Source organism: Brachypodium distachyon, chromosome 3, assembly GCF_000005505.3.
Source record: "Brachypodium distachyon strain Bd21 chromosome 3, Brachypodium_distachyon_v3.0, whole genome shotgun sequence".
Taxonomy (NCBI): Eukaryota; Viridiplantae; Streptophyta; class Magnoliopsida; order Poales; family Poaceae; genus Brachypodium; species Brachypodium distachyon.
The window spans coordinates 20,710,901-20,734,920 of NC_016133.3; the positions used below are offsets into that span (position 1 = coordinate 20,710,901).

Consider the following 24,020-nt stretch of genomic DNA (forward strand, 5'->3'; position numbering starts at 1 on the left):
TAATCCCGTATGAACTAGACCGACGGGTAATCAGTGGCATGGTCTTTTTCCATGGCATAAACATGCACTTACGGTGCAATTGCTTGGTGTGAATTCTTTTGTGTCGCAAGTCTGGATCGGATCCACGTTGATGACGCGCGCTAAAGCTGTTTTCGTGGGGTACACACGTCATTCACAGCCACTCCAAGCACGGTCGGTCTTTGCGCGGAAGTGCCGGAGACACGAGGGGCAGACGGGGAATGATGCATTTGCAATTAACGGCTGGAACGGTTGGAACAAAAAAGACAGACTAGTCACCTATGTGGGTGATGGTAAAGTTAACAGCTTTCATAACGTAGCAGTAAAAAGATGTGATGCTTCGATGAATCAAGATCAATCAATTCAGGCTGCTCTTGATAAGCAAACTGATTTTACAAAGAAACAAAATCGAATTCGGCTTAATGCTTCAATTGATTCAGTTAGATACTTGTTACGGCAAGGATTAACTTTTTGAGGCCACGATGAATCAAAAGAGTCAAAAAATAAGGGGAACTTTCGAGAGTTGGTACAGACTTTAGGAAAACAAAATGATGCTATTCAAAAGGCCATTAGAAATGCTCCAAAAAAACATCAGCAATATGTCTTAAGAATGCTCTCCAAAAATTATTCGCTGATATTGGCTTAAGCATAAAACAGGTCAGAGGCCAATGCTACGATGGAGCAAGCAACATGCGTGGTGAGTTCAATGACTTGAAAGCCAAGATATTGCAAGAAAACAGATCAGCATATTATGTGCATTGTTTTGCTCACCAGCTCCAATTAGTTATTGTGATAGTAGCAAAGAAGCATGAAGATATTGCAGATTTCTATATGATCTCCCTTTTATTTAATGTGGTTGGAGCTTCTTGTAAAAGAAAAGATATGATTAGGGAGAAACATCGAGAGGAGGTACAAAAAGCCATAGGAAGTGGACGGATTAGCACTGGCACAGGGTTAAATCAAGAGCAAACTCTTCAAAGAGCTGGTGACACGCGTTGGGGTTCAGTTTTGAAATATGTTGAGAAGGAAGGAAAGAGTGACAAGAAAAGCTAGGCACGTGGTCTTGTGGCATACTTTGAGACCTTTAATTTTGTGTTTTATTTGCACATGATGCTGCATATATTAGGAAGTGCAAATACTTTGTCACAGTCTTTACAAAAGAAGGATCAAGACATCCTGAATGCCATGTCATGTGTGAAGTCAACCGGGAATGAGCTGCAAGAACTACGGGAGGATGGATGGGACACACTTCTAGAGAAGGCAAATACATTCAGTGAAGAACATCACATTGAGAATGAAGATATGCATGAGCAATATGTCAATTGGCATAAACCACGACAAAAGACCAATAAGACAAACCTCCAGCACTACCAAATAGAGTGCCTTAATTCTGTTACTGATTGGCAACTTCAAGAGTTTATTGACCGTTTTGGTGAGGCAAATTCTGCATTGCTTGGTCACATGGCTTCTTTCAATCCAAAAGACTCATTTGCTTCTTTTAATTTGGAGAGCTTGGTGAAGCTAGCTGACTTTTATCCCAATGAGTTTGGTTCAGAAACAATAAAGGATGATCTTGTCCCCGAGCTTCGCACTTACATTGACAATGTAAGAGCAGATGAACGGTTTGCCAATTTGGATGGTATTGCCGGCCTTGCTAAATTAATGGTGCAAACAAATAAGCATAATACTTTTCCTTTGGTCTATCAACTTCTGAAGTTAGTACTCATATTGCCGGTTGCTACATCATCAGTGGAGAGATGCTTTTCAGCTATGAATGTTGTCAAGAAAAAATTGCATAATAAAATGGGTGACCAATTCATGAGTGATTGTCTAATTTGCTATGTGGAGAAAGACATGTTTTCTACCATTACCGATGAAGAAGTGCTTACTGTCTTCAAGAAGATAAAGAGCCAGTTCTTTTCGGCTTGCTGTGCCGGCTTCTCCGAGAAGCTGCCCTCCCCCAGCTTAACGGAGAAGCCGCCACCTAAATTTGATTAGTCTACCAAACTAGTTTGGCCTAAACTATTTTGAAAGTCTAGCTAAATCTATGATGCGGCTTTTCTAGGAAGCTGGGTGAGGGCAGCTTCTAGGAGAAGCCGGTACTAGAAGCCGAAAAGAACGAAGCCAAAAAATCGACAAGAAAAACTTTGAGATGTGAGTGCTTTACACCAGCGTGACTTCATATATTTCACCTAACTGTATTTATTTTAATACTTGTGAAATTAACAATATCGTTTTTGACTTTTGTTTGATTTTTCAGGAAGAGCAAAGCTGCCCATAAAGCTACAAAGTTGTTTTTCACTACTTCTCATATACGTAAAAAGATGGTTATAGAATTTCATTCAACCGGTATGTCTTTGTCCTTTAGTTTTAATGTGATGATTATACACGATGTGTTATTTTTGTTTTTTGTGCTCCTTTTGAGTGGTATACTTTTGTTTTGAGATGGTCTAAGATCATAAATATTATCGTTAGTTTATGCTCAAATTTTGAACGAACCCATTGGCCAAAATTTCTGGCTCTGCCCTGGCCGGAGTTCCCAACAAACAACTGGTTCCGTCTTTAATTCCCTACCCTTTCCTGCCCCAATTCACAGCAACTGCATGCTAGATTGCTAGGCACACAAGACACAAGTCACACAACAATAAATCCTAACGTTTTATTCACAGCCCATATATCAAGTCGTTTCGTTGCTGTTAAAAACAGGTCCATTAGTATTTTCCTTTTGAGAATTCTAGTGCGATTGCTTGCACATTCATTGTCTCTTTTAGTACACACCATTTTACTTTAGGTTATTTTAGTACACAATGTTGATTTTACTTTAGGCTATAGACCCTATATATGATAGGTATTTATTTTGGTGTTTAAGACTATGTATTTCTTATTTAGTCTAAATTGTTTTGTTCTTACTACCTTGTGTAAAATATATTTTTTAAAGCAAGTCAATGCAGAGGCCGGGGGTAATTTCCCTCCTTTCAAAAAAAGATGCATTGTTTCTTGCATTTTTTTTCATCATTATAATATCTATATTTTTAGACAATGTTCTGAATTTTATCTTAAGCAATTGTTATGCCAAATTTAGTTCCTAACTGCGAACTTAGTTTTACTTTAGATGTTCGCATGACTATTATTATTAAATATACCTTATATATTACTCCCCCCGTTCTTTAAAAAATGACATATTAGATTTCATTAAGACAAGGCTTTGATCACAAATACTATGTTAAAGTGTAGTTTATATGACATGAAACCACAAGTATGATGAAGTACTTTTAATAACGAATCTAGCTATACTAATTTCATGTCATATAAACCACACCTTGGCATAGTAATTTGTGGTCAAAGCCTTGTCTTAAATTTAAGCTAATATGCCATTCTTTAAGGAATGGAGGGAGTACATGTTAATCACCCGTGTGTTCGTCATCCAAAGTGTAGTTAATTGATTTGTTTTTACATATTTGTATTTTACTCGTTGATCTTCACCACTATTGTCTTGTATCATTTGACGATTGCATCAGTTGATTCTGATTTTTGAATACTTTGTATGTCCGCCAAATATATTGTCATTGTTTGTTCGTATAACTCTCAATCCGAAAGGGGGAGGATTTCTTGTCCTCACAGCACACCACATCAGCAGGTGCCCATATATTTGCGTTTTCTCAACAGTGTAGGTTTTTTCGGTGGCCCGCTGTTAGCGACCTTGCCCAGGGTGGCCACCCGATCCGTGGTTTACCTGCTTTTCACGTGCCCGAGGGCGGCGTCGTGCTCTTTCCACGTTGGTCTCGCGTACGTGTTTCCCCTGTCTGCATTTGCCTATATAAAAGGCCGGTTGCGTTGTGGTCTCTCGTGGTGTTTCGTATTTGCGATGTGCTGGTTCTGGTTCCTGCTTCGCTAGTTCTCTTTTCGTCGTGTTTGGGCTTATGGCGGTTCAGCTAGGTTGACGTGTCTCTTGATCCTGCCGTGCCGTCGTTGGTTCGTCTCTCGGGTCGTGTTTGTTCTTGTTTGCTTGTTTTGCTTCGGCTTACTGTCGTTCTGCGTTTGTTGGCGGTCGATGCATTCATTCCTGGGGTGGTCGTTCAGTTGTATCGGTTGATCATGATTTTTACTCCGTACTATTTATGTGTGTGCACTTTGTACTCCACATTTCTCTTTTTTATTTGGCATCATCATCGATGCTAGTGCTACAAATTTCAAGACCTTGATATAACTTTTTCAGAAAATTCTTTATGTGGTTTACACCGAGTTTTTTGTGTAAAATGGTTTTCATTAAATAATTTATCTTTTTTTGTTCTATAGTGTTGTAGTAAAATAAAACCCTTATATGGGCCGGGCCGTAAATTCTACGTGGCGACGACTAAGTCAACATTTCCCAAACATGAGTCAAGATGCCCATGTGGCGTGGTCAATCCTACGTGGTGAAGGAAGACAAGTCAACAAGTCAAGTCTCTCATGCCATGATCAAAGGGAGAAATGAGCTAGAGTAGGGGGCACGGAAGGTGTAGGGATGAGGCTTTTGGTCCATGGTGATCATGGACCAACCCTCACTTTCCCCGCATGGTGCACACAAAAGTTATGGACCAAAAAGCTACTTTTTATCATTTTGCCCACACTTTTCTCTCTCTCTGAAGGGTAGCCATGGCCTTTTGTCATGGACCCCTAGGCTATAAATATCCCCATGAGGGCATGTATCATTCACTCTCAACTTGAATAAACTCAAGGGGAGAGGGCTAGAGTGCTTCCTCTAAGGTTCGCTCTCGAGCGCCGCTTTGACTAAAAGTCGACCGGTCTCGAGGAAGCCTTCTCGGGGACTCTAGTTTCGAGGTTCCGAGCTAACCTTGGTTAGCACGGGCTCGAAGGAGAAAGTGTTGGGTTAGAGTTCTCAGGATATCCTAACCTCGATACTTGGAAAGACGCGTTCGGTCCAAGTACGAGACGGCCCCGACGAATCTCTCGCTAAAGGTGTTTTGGGAAGATCCACTCGGCCCAAACACTTGGCTAACAACCCCCCTCGAAGCCTTTCATAACATAGGATTAAGTCGTACCCGCAGGGTTGACCGAACCTATTCAAAAATATCGACGTGTCAACTTGTCCAAGTGTACGGCAACCTTCGTTATAAGGCCGGCGTACACGCCCTACTTTTATACCCGCACTTGTGTCATCGAGCATTGGCGCTCCTTACTCTAATTGTTGTCGAGAACAACAACATATAGGATAACATTTTATTGATTTATAAATGCTACTACTAGTTTGCTTCTTTGCAACGAAAGTGATTTACTTTTTAATGTTTGGCCCATACTAGAATAACTTAAGAAAAATTTAAAACTTTCACATAAATTTTATTTCTACTTATACCTGACATGTGCATTCATGCGGAAAAGTTGCATGCTAGTATATCACAAATATTCTAAAAAGTAGTGAACTGAGTCTATCTTAGGTGGTCTGGTTTCTTGTGGTGAAACCATCCCACTCAGGTTCAAGTCATAGAGTTGACACATGTGCTCACATTTTCTAGATTATTTTAGGATTTAATCGGCGCTATTTTTTCAGTGCTCACATTTTCTAGATTATTTTAGGATTTAATCCGCGCTATTTTTTCAGTGGTAGGTGATTTACTCATCAACAGCGAGGCACGTGTGGGGACTTCATCAATCTCTCAGCATCAGTCTCTCTGGAGAGCTCGTAGGGGTAGAATGCGCGTGTGTGTTCATGGGTGAGTGTACGCGTGTGTTGCGAGCGTCTGTGTTTGTACCATGCTGCTCAAAAATATATTTAAAAAACAAAAGTGCAAAGAACTAAACTGGGGATAGAATTGGCGTGGGTATAGCAAATACTAGCAGTATACTAGCAAGGTAAGAAAGCTAGTGGCGAGCACGACTCTGCTCGGTCGGCTCCGGTTCTCTGCTCTTCTCTGCTCTTTCCCCACCTCACCTCACGCGCAGCACAGGGCTGACCTGATCGAATCAATGGCGCGGCGCGAGAGCCAGCGGGCAAGGGCGAGATAGCCTACGCCTACTTTCCACACCCCCGCCTCTCGCGCCGCACCCCCGCCACTCTACTCCACTCCATGGACGCGCTCGCTGCACCCACCCGCCGCTCGCGCCGCCTTCTCCTGGCCGCTGCGGCCGCCGCCGCCTCCGGCTACGGGCTCTACCGCCTCTACCTCCACCACCGCCGCCGCGTCGCCGCGGTGCTGTCCCTCGCCGACGCGCTCTCCCAGGTCGGATCCGACCTCTCCGACTTCCTCCGCTCCGACTCCGACCAGGTCCCCCGCAGCCTCCTCCAGCTCTCCAAGCTCGCCGCCTCCGACCACGTCTCCTCCGTCGCTTCCACCATCTCCGAGTCCGTCGCCTCCGGGATCCTCCGCGCGCTCTCTTCCTCCTCCTCCCGCGGAGCAGCCCGGGATCCTTCTGCCCCGCCGCTCCACGACCGGATCTTGGACCGCCTCTTTTCCCCCGCCGGCACCGGATTCGCTTCCGCCGTGCTCGGAAGCTTCGCCAGGAACCTCGTCTTGTTCTCATGCCACGATCCCTCCTCCACCCAGCCCCAGGCAGGCCGCGAGCCGGAGTGGCTCGCCGCGCTGTGCAGCGACAGGGGAAAGGAGGCGGCCGCGGAGCTCGTCCGGGTCTTCGTCGCCACCGCCGTCGCGGCCTACCTCGACCGGACCGTGACCGTGCGCTCCTCCGGCCAGGTGCTCGCCGGCATCACCAACCCCAAGCACGAGGCCAAGCTCAAGGACCTGCTGGTGTCCATGTGCAATGGGGCCGTCGAGTCCTATGTCCGGACCTCACGGCAGGTCGCCAAGGAGGCCTCCATTTCTAGAAACGAGGACTCCATGCTTCGAAAGGTGCGCAATTCAGATCCCAGCTGCGTGATGGAGAGAGTGTCGAGCACCCTGGCCATGCCAAGCAACCGGAGGTTCGTGCTGGATGTAACGGGCAGGGTCACCGCCGAGACAGTCCGTTCGTTCCTCGAGTTCTCGGCGCAGCGGATGTCCGATGGTGCTCGGAAGAGCATTGTCGTTGCCCGGGATGAGGTTACCGAGAGGGGCCTCGTCGCCGTGAAGTACCTCAGCACCAAGTCCATGGCCATTTTCACCATTTGCCTTGCAATGTGCATGCACATCTCGGTCGGAATGAGATTCCTGTTGCCGGCGTAGGCCTGGCTTTTTGGCTGAAAGCTAGCTTGGGGGATTCCAGGTGATCTCGTTCCATTTGTCCTGATTGTAGTTGCAGAGTGAAATTGTGTAGATTGGAAGTTGATCCTATACTACAACTAGGCTTTTGTGTGTTGTTGACACGCATTAAGAAGTAGAGATCAGTGAGATTTGTAGTTGGTTTGTTGTTGGTGATTGTCTGATTGGGGCTGTATATGTGGTTAAAACAACAATGGCCAGTTCGGCAATTGTAGTGTTAAGGTTTGATGCAACAAGGGTTGTTCTTTCCTAGTAGCTGTCACCATGTTTTCTTTTGAGGAAGTAGCTGTCGTATCTCATTGATGCTGGCTGGTGATGTTCTTCAGCATTCTGTGTTAACGGATACCATCTAGGGCAGCAGTAGCAGCAGGAGGAAACATCTGTGCTTATGCAGTTATGCTTGCGCTCTCTTGCTATGATTTGTAGAAAAGGGAGATTGAGAGGATTGTGCTTGCTGTTTTCTTGCATTTTTCTGACTATTTTTTTTTCATCTCATTCAATTTTGTTGAATGTAATGCGCCTTGTAAAAGACAGGGAGACTAATTCATGAGTCCATTGATATGATCGCTCTGAGCTATCTGTCGCCACTTGCCTCTTATCACTGCTTCACAGACAACAGTGAAGGTTTTTTGTCCATCTTCTGTTTATTCAATTCGGCTATACCCACAAAACAAAGCCGTATGTGATCCACTATTAGAGAAAAATATTCACTAGAGCATATGGTCTGCCATTTGACTTACTAGCCCCGCTGGAAGCATCTATGGAATGTGTTCTTGAACACACATTTAAATTCAGTCCGAACCATCCACGGTGCAGGAACACCTGTCACACTGATGCGTGCAATGAAGTAGCTATCACTGCTGAAACTCTGGATTTCAATGAAATGCCGCAATAGCTAGCGGCTAACAGTTGGAGTCTTTGGATGAAACTGGTTAAATACATCAATTCAATACTTCGCCAGAGTCAAGAGGCTGGTATTTTAGGTTTTGAGAATGTTTTTCTGGTAAGTTGTGAGGATCTTTGTAGGGGCTTGTAATGTTTTGGAATGATGAAATAAACATGTGGAAAAACCTGAAACTTGTAGCCGATCCCACGTCAATATTTGGATGCGTGCATGATAAAAGCTTCCACGGTGGAGTCAGAGGGCTACTAACAGCATCTCTAACGGTTTATACATGGCCAAAACAAACAAAAAACAGTTTATACATATTTGGGGTAGCTACTTAAAAATTGGTGGAAAAACCCACTCGAACAGCATACCCTTCCCACTACCCATAACCATAATTTTTTGGTAGTCAAACATGATATTCAGTAATAATAAATGATTGTGTGTATTAATTGATGCAGAGGCCGGTGGTTATTCCGTTTTCGAGAAATACATATTTCATTGGTGGATTTATTGGTATTGATTCAGTTTTTGAGAATAATAATAATAATTTCATATCGCAATGGATTTTTTCATAAACATGATCGAGCTTTTTGACATAGTTTAGAACAAGAGTAGTATACCGTCCTTCTTCCGTGACTGGAAGGGGCACGTGCCATACATGGAGTACTTGAAAGTTGAAATGCATGTTCAGTAACAAGAAAATTTGTGAAAAGATCAACGGATGTATTATAATCATCAACAGTAGTAAAACCGACACAAAACTAATAAAAATTACAAGTAGTTCTTTGTAGCTAGACAGATGTATTATAATCATCAACAGTAGTAAAACCGACACAAAACTAATAAAAATTACAAGTAGTTCTTTGTATCACCTAGCTACGGTAACACGAACTGGAATGAGCCGAAGGCAAGTCACCGTTCTCGTCCCTCCATGGCTCCATCACCGGAGCCAGGCAAAGCTTGCCCAATAATTAAGAGCTCGCTGTGGCAGACGGTTGGGAAGTTGTTGTGCTAAAGCCCTAAAAGACCAAAGCACCAACAATTGGCAAGATGAGAATCGTAGATTGGAAAAGACATACCTGAAACCACACCAACGAACACGAAAATCAACCGGATCCCAAGGGATACGCCGGAAATACCGAAAACCGGTTGGATCACAAAGCGTTCATTGGACATGCAGTTCCAAGCATCCTCCGCCGATGCTAGACGCACCACCGGAACGAGAACTGGATGGGAAGACCTTATTTTGACTGCAAGAAGTTGCTGCCGTCTTACCATCTTGAAGAGGACACTGAAAAAAAAAAGAAGATTCTTTCGACGGTGAGCGGCCAGGATCTGCCGCATCAATTAGCCCCGAAGGCCATCAGGGATGGGCCGGGCCGGGCAACGTCGTCCGATGGGATGGAAGCCCTGGCCGCTGGAGTTGGCTTCTTTTTCCTCTCGTAAGTCGTAACACTTGGTTCTGGGTAGTCTACACGTTCAGTAACAATCGATTAAGCTGCGCTAATCGTTATTATTCCGAGAATTATCCGAGTCAAATCGGGCGGCGTGGTCCATTTCGGCCATCGTCCCGGGGCTGAGAAGAACAGCGTTGGCGTCGCACCAGGCCAAGTAGGCCTCCTGCATCTGCGTGCCTATGGACCTGGGCGCCGCCGACGACGTGCCGGCGGACATGGACACGGACACGGACAATGCCGGCGCCGGTGTCTGCTGCTGTGTGCTCGTACCACGCAAACCGGTGAGCGTCTGCACGGTGCGGGCGAAGTCCTGCGGCGGCACGCGGTGGACGTGATCCTCGCCGGGGTCTCGCCTCGTCCTGCTCCTCCTCGGCGGCGCCGGCGGGCCCTGCCGCCGCCGCCGCTGCTGCTCATCGGTTAACCCGTGCTGCGGCGTCGTGTGTCGATCCATCGGTTGGTACTCAGAAAGGGCTTGCCAACGACTTACAACCAGTCGATCTAGGACTAAATTTGGCTCAGTCAACGAGCAGTCAATGAATGTCGTGTAGGCGTGCGTGAGCGTGCATATATATGCCGCGGCCGGGTCGTCGGGAGACACGTACCGACGTAGGTGGTGCACGCAGGAGATGACCTCAGCTATTAGTACCTGCTGGCCGCCGGCTTATTCTGCAGAGGCTCCATCTCCGGTTCGATCACCGTGCACCGTCCGGCGTCCAAGCTAAGAGCGCGCGCGCCTACCTCGACCGTTCCTTACCTCGGTCTACCAAATTCTCTAGTGCATTACTGCAGGTGCACTACTAGAATCTTCTTCCGGATTTGATATTTCTGACATATTTACTTACATGCTGAAATGAATGTGTATAGTTGTGGCATATATCGCTCTAAACATCTATATTCGACCTGGCCGTTAAAAAAAACTCCCCTACCTAGAAATTTCTGGAGAAATTAATTGGGTTAGCAGCGCCCATCTAAGTGATCTGTTTCACAAACCCATGGGATCAAATCTGGAACAGATTGCATCCTTTTGGAAGAGGAACAAACGTTTTGAAGTGATCAGTATGTCTGCAGCTGCTGTCCTTTGGTCTATTTGAAAGTGTCGAAATAATCTATTTTTTCGTCCTTCCTCTTGGGGTGCAGGTACTTTGGTATATGGCCCTGTGACACCTTCGATCATGGAATTCCAAGACTTCCCCCGGGCTGAAGAAATGCAAGACCATTTCGATGTTGACGTTCGCCGCTTGTCAAGGAATCACGTCAATGACCCTCCAGGATGGTGCTGGATGAAAGACTCTCCTCCGATTGATAACTGCAACGTGTTTACCCCCTATTTTTGTGCTTCAATCTTTAGATCATATGTAATAGATCTGGGTTAGGGGCTTCTGAGATGTTTGTGCTGTCTAAGTGGCATTAGGGCCTGTAAGGCCAGAACTGAACTGAAAATGGTCCCTACTGAGGCAGATGGACACAACTTTTGTTTTGTTCATCAGAGATGAATGGAACAGGGGCTGGGAGCCCTTTTGATCTAAAAAATTGGGTTAGGCATGTTTTGATTTCATACCAATTCACTTTCTACCATAATTTTTGGTTTCACTTGTCATGTTCAAAAAAACTTAAACGTTTTCTTAAACGGTTTAATTTGCCATTTCTTAGACGACTGAGAAATAACTATTTCTAAATCGATAACAACCTTTTGATTTAATCATTGAGATTCGTGTAAGATTAATGTAAGTCTGATGGATAAGAAAATCTTCATTGGATGACTATCATTGTCGACTGAGAAATAACTACTTCTTATTCGACTGAAGAAAGACACTCCCTTTCTTAAACTAGTCAAGGCAAGTTAGTGAACAAACTACCATAAAAATTTGAGTAAATTTCACAAAACCACACATTTCAGGGCAATGTTCTAACGCAGCACCCACTTTTGCTAATTTTTCCGGAAAACCACAGTTTTTTAGTCACAATGTAACAACAAGCCCGAAATGAGGTGTTTAGACAATTTAACAGTTTTTCTTACAAATCGGGCCCACTTGTAAGGTGACACCTCGGACCAACCCAAACTGACCCAATAGCCCGTTTAGTCTCCATCCATTTGGGCTATTCTGACAAAGGAGGCCATGGCGGCAGCCGAGCTCGACGCCATCGCGGGAACGCTCGCGGCCGATGAGCTCCCGGCCTTCGCCTCCGCCGTCTCCGATGCGCGCCTGACCGAAAAGGCCGCGCTCCGCCTCCTCGCGCTCCTCGCTACATCCCACCCGCTGGACGCCGTTACGCTCCTCGTCCCGCGGATCCTCGCTGCCGTGCTCCGCCGTGTCCGCGACCAAGACTCCTCCGTGCGTGCCGCGCTCTCGTAATCGCCTTTCTCCTCCGCATGCTGCTGCTCATGTGCGTGGCGTTCCGCCTGGCCGCATCTTGTACTTGTTAAAACTTAATGTTCATTAGATTAAACTTAAACATGTACTGGCCATCAATAGAGCACTAACAGTAGAGGGATTAGGGGAGATTCATACGTGCGATGGAGGAGGATGCCATTGTCGTAGGGTTGGTGCAGAGTTGAAGCGTAGAGGAAGTAGGGGAAGTAGTCGATGCAGGTGTTCTGGTGAAGCTCCTCCTTCCTTCCGGCCTCCACCTGCACTGCCCCGGGACGGGAGCAGCAAGCTCGGGTCTTCCCGTCGTGGTCAGTGCTCCCCATATCGGTTTGGGTTTGTTAGGGTTTCGGGAGTTCGTAGGCAAAACGAGAACGAATCTTTCAAATCCGTTTGCTGCCGATACCCCCTTTCTTATATAGCACTGCACGATAGGGGACCAGAACCATCGATTGGTTTTGGCAACCCTGATCAGGGTGCGTTTAGTTGGATAAGGCCACGAACGTTGGTTCGTGGGCCCCACCCTAATCCTAATCCCTTCTTACTCGGTCTAAGCCGAGATCAACCAACATTCTCCCCTTGATCGTTAGGCTTATTTACATAATTACATTCATCCTTTTCCACAGGAATATCGTACCAAAGGAAGGTGTTACAATGACCGATAAGATGTCTTTGAAACTCAATACTTATACTATACCAGCCTGTTTCAAAAGATAACATTTTTCTTATTGGGAGTGGTTCCTTTTAGTGGTCCCTTAAATTTCCAGGATCATTTGGCTTCCAGTAGTCCCATGCCGGCAACATGATCATGAAAAATACTGGGTGGTAAGCCTTTGGTTAGCGGATCCGCAAGCATATGAGTAGTGCTTATATGCTTGACATCAATGGTTTGATCCGGGATTTTATCTTTCACAACATGATACTTTATGTCAATGTGCTTGGCAGCAGCACTTGAGTTTTTGTTACTCGTATAGAAAACTGCGGGTTCATTATCGCAGTGCAACACCAGTGGTTTAGAAATGCTGAGTACCACTTTAATTCCGGGAATAAAATTCTTTAGCCATACAGCCTGCCCAGTGGCCTCATAACATGCTACAAATTATGCTTGCATCGTAGATGAAGCAGTCAAAGTTTGCTTGGAGCTTTTCCACGATATGGCTCCCCCAGCGAGTCTGAATATATAACCTGACGTGAATTTCTTACTATCCACACACCTGGCAAAATCATCATCTGAATAACCAACAACTTCCACGTTATCAGATTTTTGATACGTTAGCATGTAATCTTTAGTACCTTGCATATAACGCAAGACTTTCTTTGCGGCCTTCCAGTGGTCTGGTCCTGGATTCGATTGGTATCTGCCAAGCATCCCGGTAACATAAGATAAGTCAGAGCGTGTACATACTTGTGCATACATAATGCTTCCGACAGCTGAAGCGTAAGGAACATGCTTCATTTGATCAGTTTTAATTTGGTTTCTGGGGCATTGAAATGTCCCAAACTTATCGCCCTTGACTACAGGAGCAGGTGAGGAGGAGCACTTGTGCATATTGTATTTCTTCAGTACCCTCTCAAAGTATGCTTTCTGTGATAGTCCTAATGTGCATTTAGACCTATCTCGATGAATCTCAATGCCAAAGACATATGAGGCTTCACTGAGATCTTTCATATCAAAATAAGATAACAGAATATTCTTGGTTTCATATAGCATATCCTTATCGCTACATGCCAACAATATGTCATCCATATATAGGACCAAAATTGTGAAGCAACTGCCTTTAAATTTGACGTATATGCAGTTGTCCACAACATTTTCCGTAAAACCAAATGTTTCGATAACCTTATCGAACTTGAGGAACCATTGTCTTGAAGCTTGCTTCAAGCCATAAATTGACTTCTTTAGACGACATGCTAAATGTTCTTTTCCTTCCACCACAAAACCTTCCCGTTGAGTCATGTATACATCTTCATTTAAAACGCCATTTAGGAATGATGTTTTAATGTCCATTTGATGTAGCTCTAGATCATAATGAGCCACTAATGCCATAACGATTCTAAAGGAATCCTTGGATGACACAGGAGAAAATGTCTCGTTGTAATCGATTCCCTCTCTCTGTGTAAACCCTTTTGCGACAAGCCTTGCTTTAAATCTTTCGACATTCCCTTTGGAGTCATATTTAGTTTTGTAGACCCACTTGCAGCATACCCTTTTAGCTCCATTGGGAATTTCTACCAAGTCCCAAACATTATTTGTGTCCATAGATTTTAACTCGTCCTCCATGGCAGTTACCCACTTAGACGAGTTTTTGCTTTTAATTGTCTCCTTATATGAGGATGGGTCCTCCACCTTTCCAAGACATAATCATCTGGGATGGCCTTCTTTCTTTCACGCTGTGATCTTCTCACAGGAGGTGATGGTGGAGGATTATTTTATGGTTGAGGATCCTCATTTTCTTGGTCTCCATTTAGCTGGGGAACTTCTTCTGTTTCAGGATCTCCATTTGGTTGAGCGCCTGAGCGACGAACCTCAGGTTCAACATTTCGTGTCACGTTAATATTTCGTATTGGGAGATAAATCTCTTGGATGGCCGGGGATGGGGCACATACCCTTTTCTCCTCAAGATTAATTTCCCTTATTTTTTGTGACTTTATTATCCTAAAAAAATACCGCTTGTCGAGTCTCCACAAATTTAGTGGTGTGACCCGAACAATAAAAACAATATCCCTTTCCCTTATGAGGGTATCCAATAAAATGACAACTTATCGTTTTTGGATCTAATTTCTTAAGTTGTGGATTGAAAATTCTTGCTTCTGCTGGACAGCCCCACACACGCAGATAGTTCAAGCTCGGCTTCTTTCCCGTCCACATCTCGTAAGGTGTGTTCAGTGCTGACTTTGTTGGAGCAAGATTTAATATGTGTGCAGCTATCTTTAAAACCTCCATCCATAGGCTGACTGGCAAACTTGCATGACTGAGCATACTTCGCACCATATCCATGAGGGAGGGTGCGATTGCGACGCTCAGCCACACCATTTTGCTGAGGTTCACCAGGCATTGAATATTGGGCAACAATCCCATTTCCAGCTAGGAATTTTGCAAATGGTCCTGGAATTTGCTCATGAGGAGCGTGCCTTCCATAATATTCTCCCCCACGATCAGAACGTACAACTTTGATCTTTTCATTCAATTGATTTTCAACTTCAGCTTTAAATATCTTAAATTTGTCCAAAGCTTCAGATCGTTCGCGTATGGGGTAAATATATCCGTAACGGGAAAAATCGTCCGTGAACGTGATAAATGAATCAAACCCGTCTACAGACTTAATATTTAAGGGTCTGCATATGTCAGTATGAATTAATTCGAGGACCCGTGAGACTCTTGTGGCTCCCTTCTTAATCGTTTTTGCGTATTTTCCTTTAATGCGGTCAATACACTTGTCCGCATCTGAGAAGTCTAATGGGAGAAGAATTTCATTTTTAATAAGATGTTCCATTCTCCCCCTCGAAATGTGGCCTAAGCGACGATGCCACAATTTCGAAGAAGTACTTGTGTTTTTCCATTTCTTCTCAGCATTACATTCATCATTCAAAACATTAACATCACTCACATTTAAAACATTAACCAATGAATTAAGCATTAACATATATAATTTGCCTCGTCTGACACCGAGGCCAACGTCATTATTACGATGTGTGATAACGCATCGTTGATTTCCAAACAAACATGCAATATCATCCAAGCGAGAAACTGAAATTAAATTCCTACTCAATGTAGGTAGGTAAAGGACATTATTCCAATGTAGATGAAAGCCGGTGTGTAGCTGACGTGGTTATGACTAATCACCTACTCAACTCAACGATACCCATCATGACCCACCACAGGGTCCATGAGGAGAACGACTACAACTCCTGGAGTCAACATGCCAATCTCGATGACTCGAGATAAGGAAGCTTTAAATATAGCATATCTCATCATTGTAATGGGCTTGGACTCTCCCTGAGACCTAAACTCCTGCATATATAAAGGACTAGACTAGGAGGGGGGAGCCAGGAACAACGAACAACGAACAAGCCTCTCGCATACACCCATCTCCACGTAGAACCCTAGATCTACAGAGTCGCCGAGACTCCCTTTGCCAGATCTACTCTGTGCATCATAGCCCCAACGGCTCCATTGTAATCTCTTCATCGATATCAAGATCAGACAAGCAGGACATAGGGGTATTACCTTCCGAGGGCCCTGAACCTGGGTAAAATCGTGTCCCTTGTGTCCTTGTTAGCCGACGGAGTCGCCGATAGGCACGCTACGTGTCTTCTCCCTGATCTAAAGCTCATCAACATGGGCATTGTCGAAGGTGACCCTTCGTCATTGGCGCTGACCGTGGGGAAGACGTGTGTCGGATCTACGATTCGGCCTCGTCTTCATCGGGCAAGTCGTCGACTCAGGCGGAGTCGATGACTCTTGGCTCCTTCCACTTCACCGCTCACCCGCCCGCTAGGCGTGCGGCTTTCGACTCGCTTCAATCTGGCGTTCATCTCGCGTTTGGAGATTACCGCATACGGGCCGATGGGACAGGAATCCTGCAATTCCCAGATCTCATCACGCCCCCACTCGAAGAGCCACGACCCTTGGTCGACATGGCTCTTGCCAGCACCGGTCTTCGCGACGGCGGCTTTGTTCTTCCCCATCGAACTGGGTCGAGGAAGAGGAAGATTTGGGCTCTGAAAGCTCGAGAGATCTGTCTTGCTACGGAAGCAGAAAGCTGGAGTGCTTGGGCTTGAGCGTGAGGAGACAGAAGGGTAAAACAAGTTAACCTTTCTCCCCTTTTATAAGCCAATCCTGGAGCAAAATCTGGGTCACACGATCTAATTCGTGGCCACATGTCCCGTATCTAACGGGGTGCGAAACGGTGGGCATGGCAACGGCTGCCTATTTTGCAGGCTCAAGGATCAAGGAGGCCATCGTTACGCCTCATTTACCGCACATTGAACGGTCATTTCTCCACTGATGCACGTCAACAGTGCCCCTAGCTGTCAGGCTAGACTCCACCCTGGGTCATCTCAGTTGACCAGGGCTGACTCTCCATACTTACAAGGTACGTCACCTGTGACGATTTTCACCCAGCATTACTTCTTCGACTCGACAGTCGATTCTATTATCTGTTCACACAGTGCTTTGACTCATGATTGAGTCAATTGATTCTCGAGTCATCATCTTTGACTCCATGCAGTTGAAAAACTTGTTACATATAACCAAGAGGGTTGCATCTGCTGCATAAAAACACCCACTATGCCATGTCCATGACATGCGAGTCGATTGTTCACAGTTGAAAAAACCTTTGAGTCATACCCGTTGCGGTTAAGCACTCAAAGATATGCTCATTGCGTACAACTGGGTCTCCAGGATCTAATCCTCGAGCCTGAAGTCGCACCATCTGCGTCTCTTCAGTCAATATACGCTCATTGCGTACAACTAATAAGCCTCTAGGTTCTAACCCTTGAGCCTGGAGTCGCAACCGCTGCGTAACTCTAGTTTATCTATGCTCATTGCATGAAGGTAAGTCCCTTCAATGGGCCTGGAGCCGCACCAGCTGCGCAACTCTAGTTTATCCATGCTCATTGCATGAAGGTAAGTCCCTTCAATGGGCCTAGAGCTGCACCAGCTGCGCAACTCTAGTTTATCCATGCTCATTGCATGAAGGTAAGCCCCTTCAATGGGCCTAGAGTCATACCAGCTGCGATACTCTAGTTTATCCATGCTCATTGCATGAAGATAAGACCCATGGATCATCTACTGGGCCTAGAACCGCACCAGCTGCATTGTTCTAGTAATCCACATTCATTATGTGAAGATAAGACCTGTTATCAGGCCTGCATGTGCATCAACTGCGTTAATCTAGAAAGCTTCGACTCAGGGAACACTCCCTATCCACACTCATTGTGTGAAGATAAGACTTATTATCAAGCCTAGATACGCATCAACTGCGTTTATCTAGAAAGTTTCGACTTGGGAATCATTTCCTACAAATCACATTCATCGTGTGAAGATGAGTCCTATTGCTAGGCCTGGATATGCATCAACTGCACATTATCCAGTAAATACCCTCTACGGGACTTCTCCGTCATTCACGTTCATAACGTGGCGACTTACAGGTTCTCTGATGAGCCAAGGAAACGCACCAGTTGCGTACCCCAATTATGGTCACAGCATTAAAGTCATGACTCCTCACATACGAGTCGAGTACGTGAAACGTCAAAACTGGAATTCGACTCCGTAAGACCCTGTGGGCTGAGTCGAAACTCGCCAGTTGCCAGGTTCGAGCCCGGGGACTCGAGCCTGAAGGAGCTAATATAGCCTTTGCCCTAGCGCAATTAGCTAGATTCAACTTAACAAGAATTCCAGGCATATTATGCATTATCCCTATGACTCAAGTTTCAATCAAGGATTCGATGCACTTTCGAATCAATAGCTTCTCAGCTATTCATTGGCTTCTCAGCTGCCTATCGTCACATATACTGACTCGACTCAAGCAATCTTTATGAGTCAATCCTTCATCATTTGAAGTACAAGCATCAACTCGACGCAATACCGAGTCTACAAGTCCATCGGCTGCAACTGGCTCGACTCAAGATGGATGAAGTCTTTATGAAGTCCCTACTCAAGTCTACGACTCAACTAGGCACTTGGGGGCTACTGACGTGGTTATGACTAATCACGTATTCAACTCAAGGATACCCATCATGGCCCACCACGGGGTCCATGAGGAGAACGACTACAACTCCTGGAGTCAACATGCCAATCTCGACGACTCGAGATAAGGAAGCTTTAAATATAGCATATCTCATCATTGTAATGGGCTTGGACTCTCCCTGAGACCTAGACTCCTGCATATATAAAGGACTAGGAGGGGGGAGCCAGGAACAACGGACAACGAACAACGAACAAGCCTCTCGCATACACCCATCTCCACATAGAACCCTAGATCTACAGAGTCGCCGAGACTCCCTTTGCCAGATCTACTCTGTGCATCATAGCCCCAGCGGCTCCATTGTAATCTCTTCATCGATATCAAGATCAGACAAGCAGGACGTAGGGGTATTACCTTCCGAGGGCCCTGAACCTGGGTAAATCATGTCCCTTGTGTCCTTATTAACCGACGGAGTCGCCGATACGCACGCTACGTGTCTTCTCCCTGATCTAAAGCTCATCAACATGGGCATTGTCGAAGGTGAACCTTCGTCAGTAGCTCCAATGTGAGAGTCCACACAGCTTCAACATCGGCTTCCCATTGGCGACTTTAATGCTTCTTGTTCTTGCCTTTATGGTGCGGATCAAACTTAATCACTGCAAGGAGTTTGCAACATGAACGGTTGCACCATCATTACCTTTCTTTAAGATACACTTGAGGAATCCAGGACAATTCTTCCGGAAATAATTCTTCCGAAAATGGCCTATCTCCTTGCAAAAATGGCAAGCATTCTTCACATCTCCAGCAGAGGTGCTGGCAGCATGGCCCTTGCCCTTTGGAGTAGCCTGAGTATCATTTTGAATGAATTGCTTCTTTGTGGCCTTTGAAGAAGATGCCTGGCCATCATGCTTTTTCTTGGAAGAGCCAACATGAAAAGCCTGATTCTTTGCCTGTTTCAAGATCCTCTGTTCCTCCGCAACAACTCGAGGAGTCATCTCCGCGAGTGACCATTTTTCTTTTAGAGAATTATAATTTATCTTGAATTGATCAAATTCTGGAGGAAGAGACTCTAATTCCTTAGGGGGGCTCATGGGGTATATAAAGGAGGAGGGAGAGATATTTTCGTCCACCTTGACTAAGGAGGCCGAAATCCAACTTTATCTCTAACTTTCTTAACAAATTACAACTCTTTAGGAAACAGAAAAACAGATCCGTCAGCTTGTTTTGTCCGCCACGGTCAGCACGAGTCAAATCTCTTGATGGGGCCAGATCCGTTGGAAAGGTCTTGTAATTACCTTTCCAACAAGTACTTGTTTGCTTGATTTGGACTCCGGATGCGGCCTGAGTGATTAAAACAAATTCGGGTCTCCTGACAGTTCGAACCCGAATCGGAGTCAACTTTAATTCGTGATATTTTTCTCTAACAAGCTCCGAATCATGTGCCGTTTGATTTGTTGGAAAATAAACTTGATAGGTTTCACTTTGAATCTCGTTTTGCAGACTATCACACTTCATCTTCACTTTGGACTTGTAAAATTCAATAAGATGTCTACATAATAAGATTACACAAGATAGTAGCTCCGCCTCTTTGCAAGTAACATATTGAAAATATTTTATAATTAAAATTACCTGATTATAATTGTTATTAGATACACCAACAATTAAGATTCTAATGGTCGTATCGACCTAGTTAGTATGTACATATCAACAGGTCCATCGTCTTCCATGCTCCTCGTGCAGACGCTGGACGCTGGAGGCCAAGTCTGGCGCGCGGCGTGGGCGCTCGCGAGCCAGTACGCGGGGAGTGGCAGCAGCAGCAGCAGTGGCGGGGCGAGCTGCGAGCATCAGCGAGAGAGATAGAGAGATGGCGGCGGCGGAACTATAATATGGCCGAGGAGGCGCTCGGGCACGCGACCAGCGACGTCATCCGCGCTGGGGGCGCCGTCATCCTGGGCGGTAAGCGGCAGCGGCAGCAGGAAAATCATAGCGGTGGCCGGGTGGCGGCACGGGCGCAGTTCGGGGTGGGGCGCAGTGACCCGTACGGCATCATCGGCCGGCCGCACCTAGCTCAGTCCGGGGCTCAGGCCGTAATTCGGATGGATCTTTGCTCGTGGCACAAGCGCACGGGAAAGGCCTAAATACTTATGTGGACTGACCGAGCTGCATGGGCTCGGGCAGGCCGAAGTGAGCCGCAAGCCCGCAACGGACTTGGACCGTCAAACACGCGATGGTCCAGAAAATATCCCAAAGAAAAAAAAATTCAAAAGACGAGCAGCAAGAAACACGAAATTTTTGCTCGGTGGACCCCTCCTGACGGAAATGTCAGAAATGGCCTCCCTGCTGAACGAAATGTCAAAAGTGGCCTAACGGAAGGTCCGAAAGACGGCCAGGCGTCCGCACGATTGATTTCTCCTTTTCGTTTTCTTGTTATACTTTTCTGATGTTTGGAAAATTTATTTGGAAATCCAAACGAACTCAGATCTTTATGAAAATTTGAGGAAAAATTTAGAATGGTATTATCCACCTACAACAAAATTTTCGATTGGGATTTATTTGAGTTCAAAACTTGCTTATATCAATCGGGTGGGGCCCGTCTGCCTAAAGTGCCATGCATAGGCCTTCCGCCAATGCAATTGGACTTAAGGCCATTCTTCCAATGCCATTGGCACAAAGCACCGGAGATGGCGAAAAGGTCATTTTTGACATTTCGTTTTCGTGGGGGCTATTTCCGGCAATTCCGTTGGCCGGGGGTCAATTGAGCTTTTGTTATGAGAAACACCGACTTCACGGGGTGGCCATGACGCCTACACCAGTATGAGGACAGAGTCAGAACACCAATCTTTTAAACGATGCCATCTTCACCATCAAGATGCCACCACTAGTAACACACAAGCTTAACAAAGAAAAATAGCAAAACTATAGATGCCAACTGTTGCTCCGTGGTTACCTTCATCTCTCAACACCAGATTAGCCGCCAAAGACAAGGGGAACCGTCGGAAATTGATTTTTTTTTTCAAAAACGGCACACAAATAACTTAAAAGAAAAACGGCACACACACCGTAGACGGGCAGTAAACTCTTGACTGCAGGCTCTTACTGATGATATTTCTTTAGAACAAAGATGAAAATTAGGTTTTTTAGAACAACGATCTGGCTCTATTCATTCAACGAACCAAGTATAATTGATTGAGAAAAACTTAAACGACAACAAAGATTCCGGATAATCAAAAGTTACATGAAAAGACATTTGAAGCCAACTTCCCTAGCTGCGCCAACTGCATGATCTTGACAATTCTTCAAATCTCTAGTGACCGAACAATAGAAGACAAAACCTACATTAGCTAGACTAACCTTGTACTCCCTCCGTCCCATATTAAGTGACTTTCTATTACATGTATCTAGACACTTTTTAGATATAGATACATCCATATTTGGACAAATTTGAGTCACTTAATATGAGATGGAGGGAGTAGGTTTTATAGAGCCGCATGATGCGTCCATCACATCGGGTGAGAACTTGATATCGTTGAACGCGCGGTGGTCGGGGACACACCCTTCACAAATTAGGTTGTCGAACCTTTGAATCATCACCGAACCATAATAGTTAGTCCAGACTGGGGATGGAGCCGGGAGACTTTCAATCCGTGCATCGCCATCTCGACCGTCAAGACGGCGTCGCAAAGGATACACAAAATCTTATAGAAAGGTACTAAAACACTATGTCAGATGTTGATCTGTAGTTCCCCCACTTACTGATGAAATTGACGATCAGAAGCGAGGGGAACCAATAATGGAGATTGAAACTGTGGAGGCTAGGGTTTCCTCCGCGGCCGCACGGGATCAATTTATTTTTTTAGAACGAAGATGAAAATTAGGTTGTACTCAAGTGGAGTAAGTATTACTCCTCATTTAACCCACCTAATAGCCCGTCTTAATATGAATAAGAGGGCTGACTGGACTGTGCTACCTAGTGACAGAGTGGCCTTTCATCACTAAGAGAAACAAAGATACCGAGAGGGACAGAGAGAGAGTTCGTCGGTTGTTTTAAGAAAGGCTGTGCGTTTGCTTGCAGCATCAAACGTCCTTGTTGATTTGTTGATACTCTAGAAACTATATATATTCGAGAAAGGAAGGAAGGATCCGCGCGCAAGCTGCCATGATTTTCCTAGGTTGGAAGGATTGGGATGGAGGTGATCGATACGCAACGCGAACCCCAGCCATGGCGCAAGCTAGCTAGCTAGCTGCCAAACATATAAATGACTTTTCATGATCAGGAGGAAGAAATCTGTTGCCGTCTTGGCACGTCGCTAGCTTGCAGCTACGAAGAACAAGGCCAAGGAAAAATTTAATTAACCTTTTCCAAGCAGATGTACTATGTCCTCTAGCTAGGTAGCTTAGGTTAGCAACATAGCCATTCATTGACCTGGGCCATACATATCCTATCCATCCTCTGGCCGATCGATCCTTCCATAGTTTTCGCCAACCACCCAGCCCGGCCAGCTGCCGGCCGTATACGACTTGTTTTCCCCCCTCCGCCTCATAGGACATGAGTCGTCAATTTGACTGTGTTAACTAACAAAACAGTGTTGTAGCACATGTTGCCACAGTCTACTGGCATGCTATGTTGACATGTAAAAGTACGTCTGTCGCTATCGATCAATAGTACGTCACAAGATCGATATATCAAAGCTAGTTAATATACGTTGCATGTGCATCACTGTCCATGCTTGCACACACATCTTCCTCATTTCGTTCTATTAACTGAGCATAATTTAACTTTGGAAATGGGAATTACTATATATTTGTTCACACAACCATGATCATTCATTTAGAAACCGGATTAATTACCTTCAATTTACTTTTAGAATGAATTAGGCTTCTATAAGACTGGTTCCCACTTCCCCTAGCTGGTCTTGCTCGCTCTCTACTTTTCCTAGCTCTACGTGATCAGGTTTTGTTTATTTTTCCTTCTTCTTTCTCAACAGTCTAATCTTCTTCTTACTTATCCTCCATGGATCAGTCTAGTTTAGTGGTGGTCTTCAATTCCGCTAGTTAGCATGACAAGGATCCGAAGGACTTCGCTACCGGGGCTACCTTTTTCTTTTGTTCCATTTGGAAGCATAAGAACACAGTTGTCTTCGACTGTCACAACCTCTTCTTTTGTTCCATTTGGAAGCATAAGAACACGGTTGTCTTCGACTGTCACAACCTCTTCTTTTGTTCCATTTGGAAGCATAAGAACACGGTTGTCTTCGACCATGTTACAGTTAACCCTGTCAAGCTCTCCTACGTTCCATTGGCGTGGAGGATGAGTTTGGTCAAGAACCGGGCTCTTTAGGGGGCGGTCGTTCTGTAGCCTTCCGAGAGAGTGGATAGATAACGGCTAATTGTGTTGTAATCGCCCGGTA

At 45.2% G+C, this 24,020-nt stretch overlaps 1 protein-coding gene and 1 pseudogene across 1 annotated transcript; both read left to right on the forward strand.

Moving 5' to 3' along the window:
- Nucleotides 1-361: 361 nt before the first annotated feature.
- On the forward strand, nt 362-2,016 carry LOC112271653 (annotated as a pseudogene).
- Nucleotides 2,017-5,884: 3,868 nt separating this feature from the next.
- On the forward strand, nt 5,885-7,772 carry LOC100822562 (protein PHLOEM PROTEIN 2-LIKE A10). The gene has a single exon (XM_003573707.4). It carries the CDS (start codon nt 6,084-6,086, stop codon nt 7,173-7,175), a length of 1,092 nt encoding a protein of 363 aa, XP_003573755.1. The 5' UTR covers nt 5,885-6,083; the 3' UTR covers nt 7,176-7,772.
- The last annotated feature ends 16,248 nt before the right edge of the window (nt 7,773-24,020 follow it).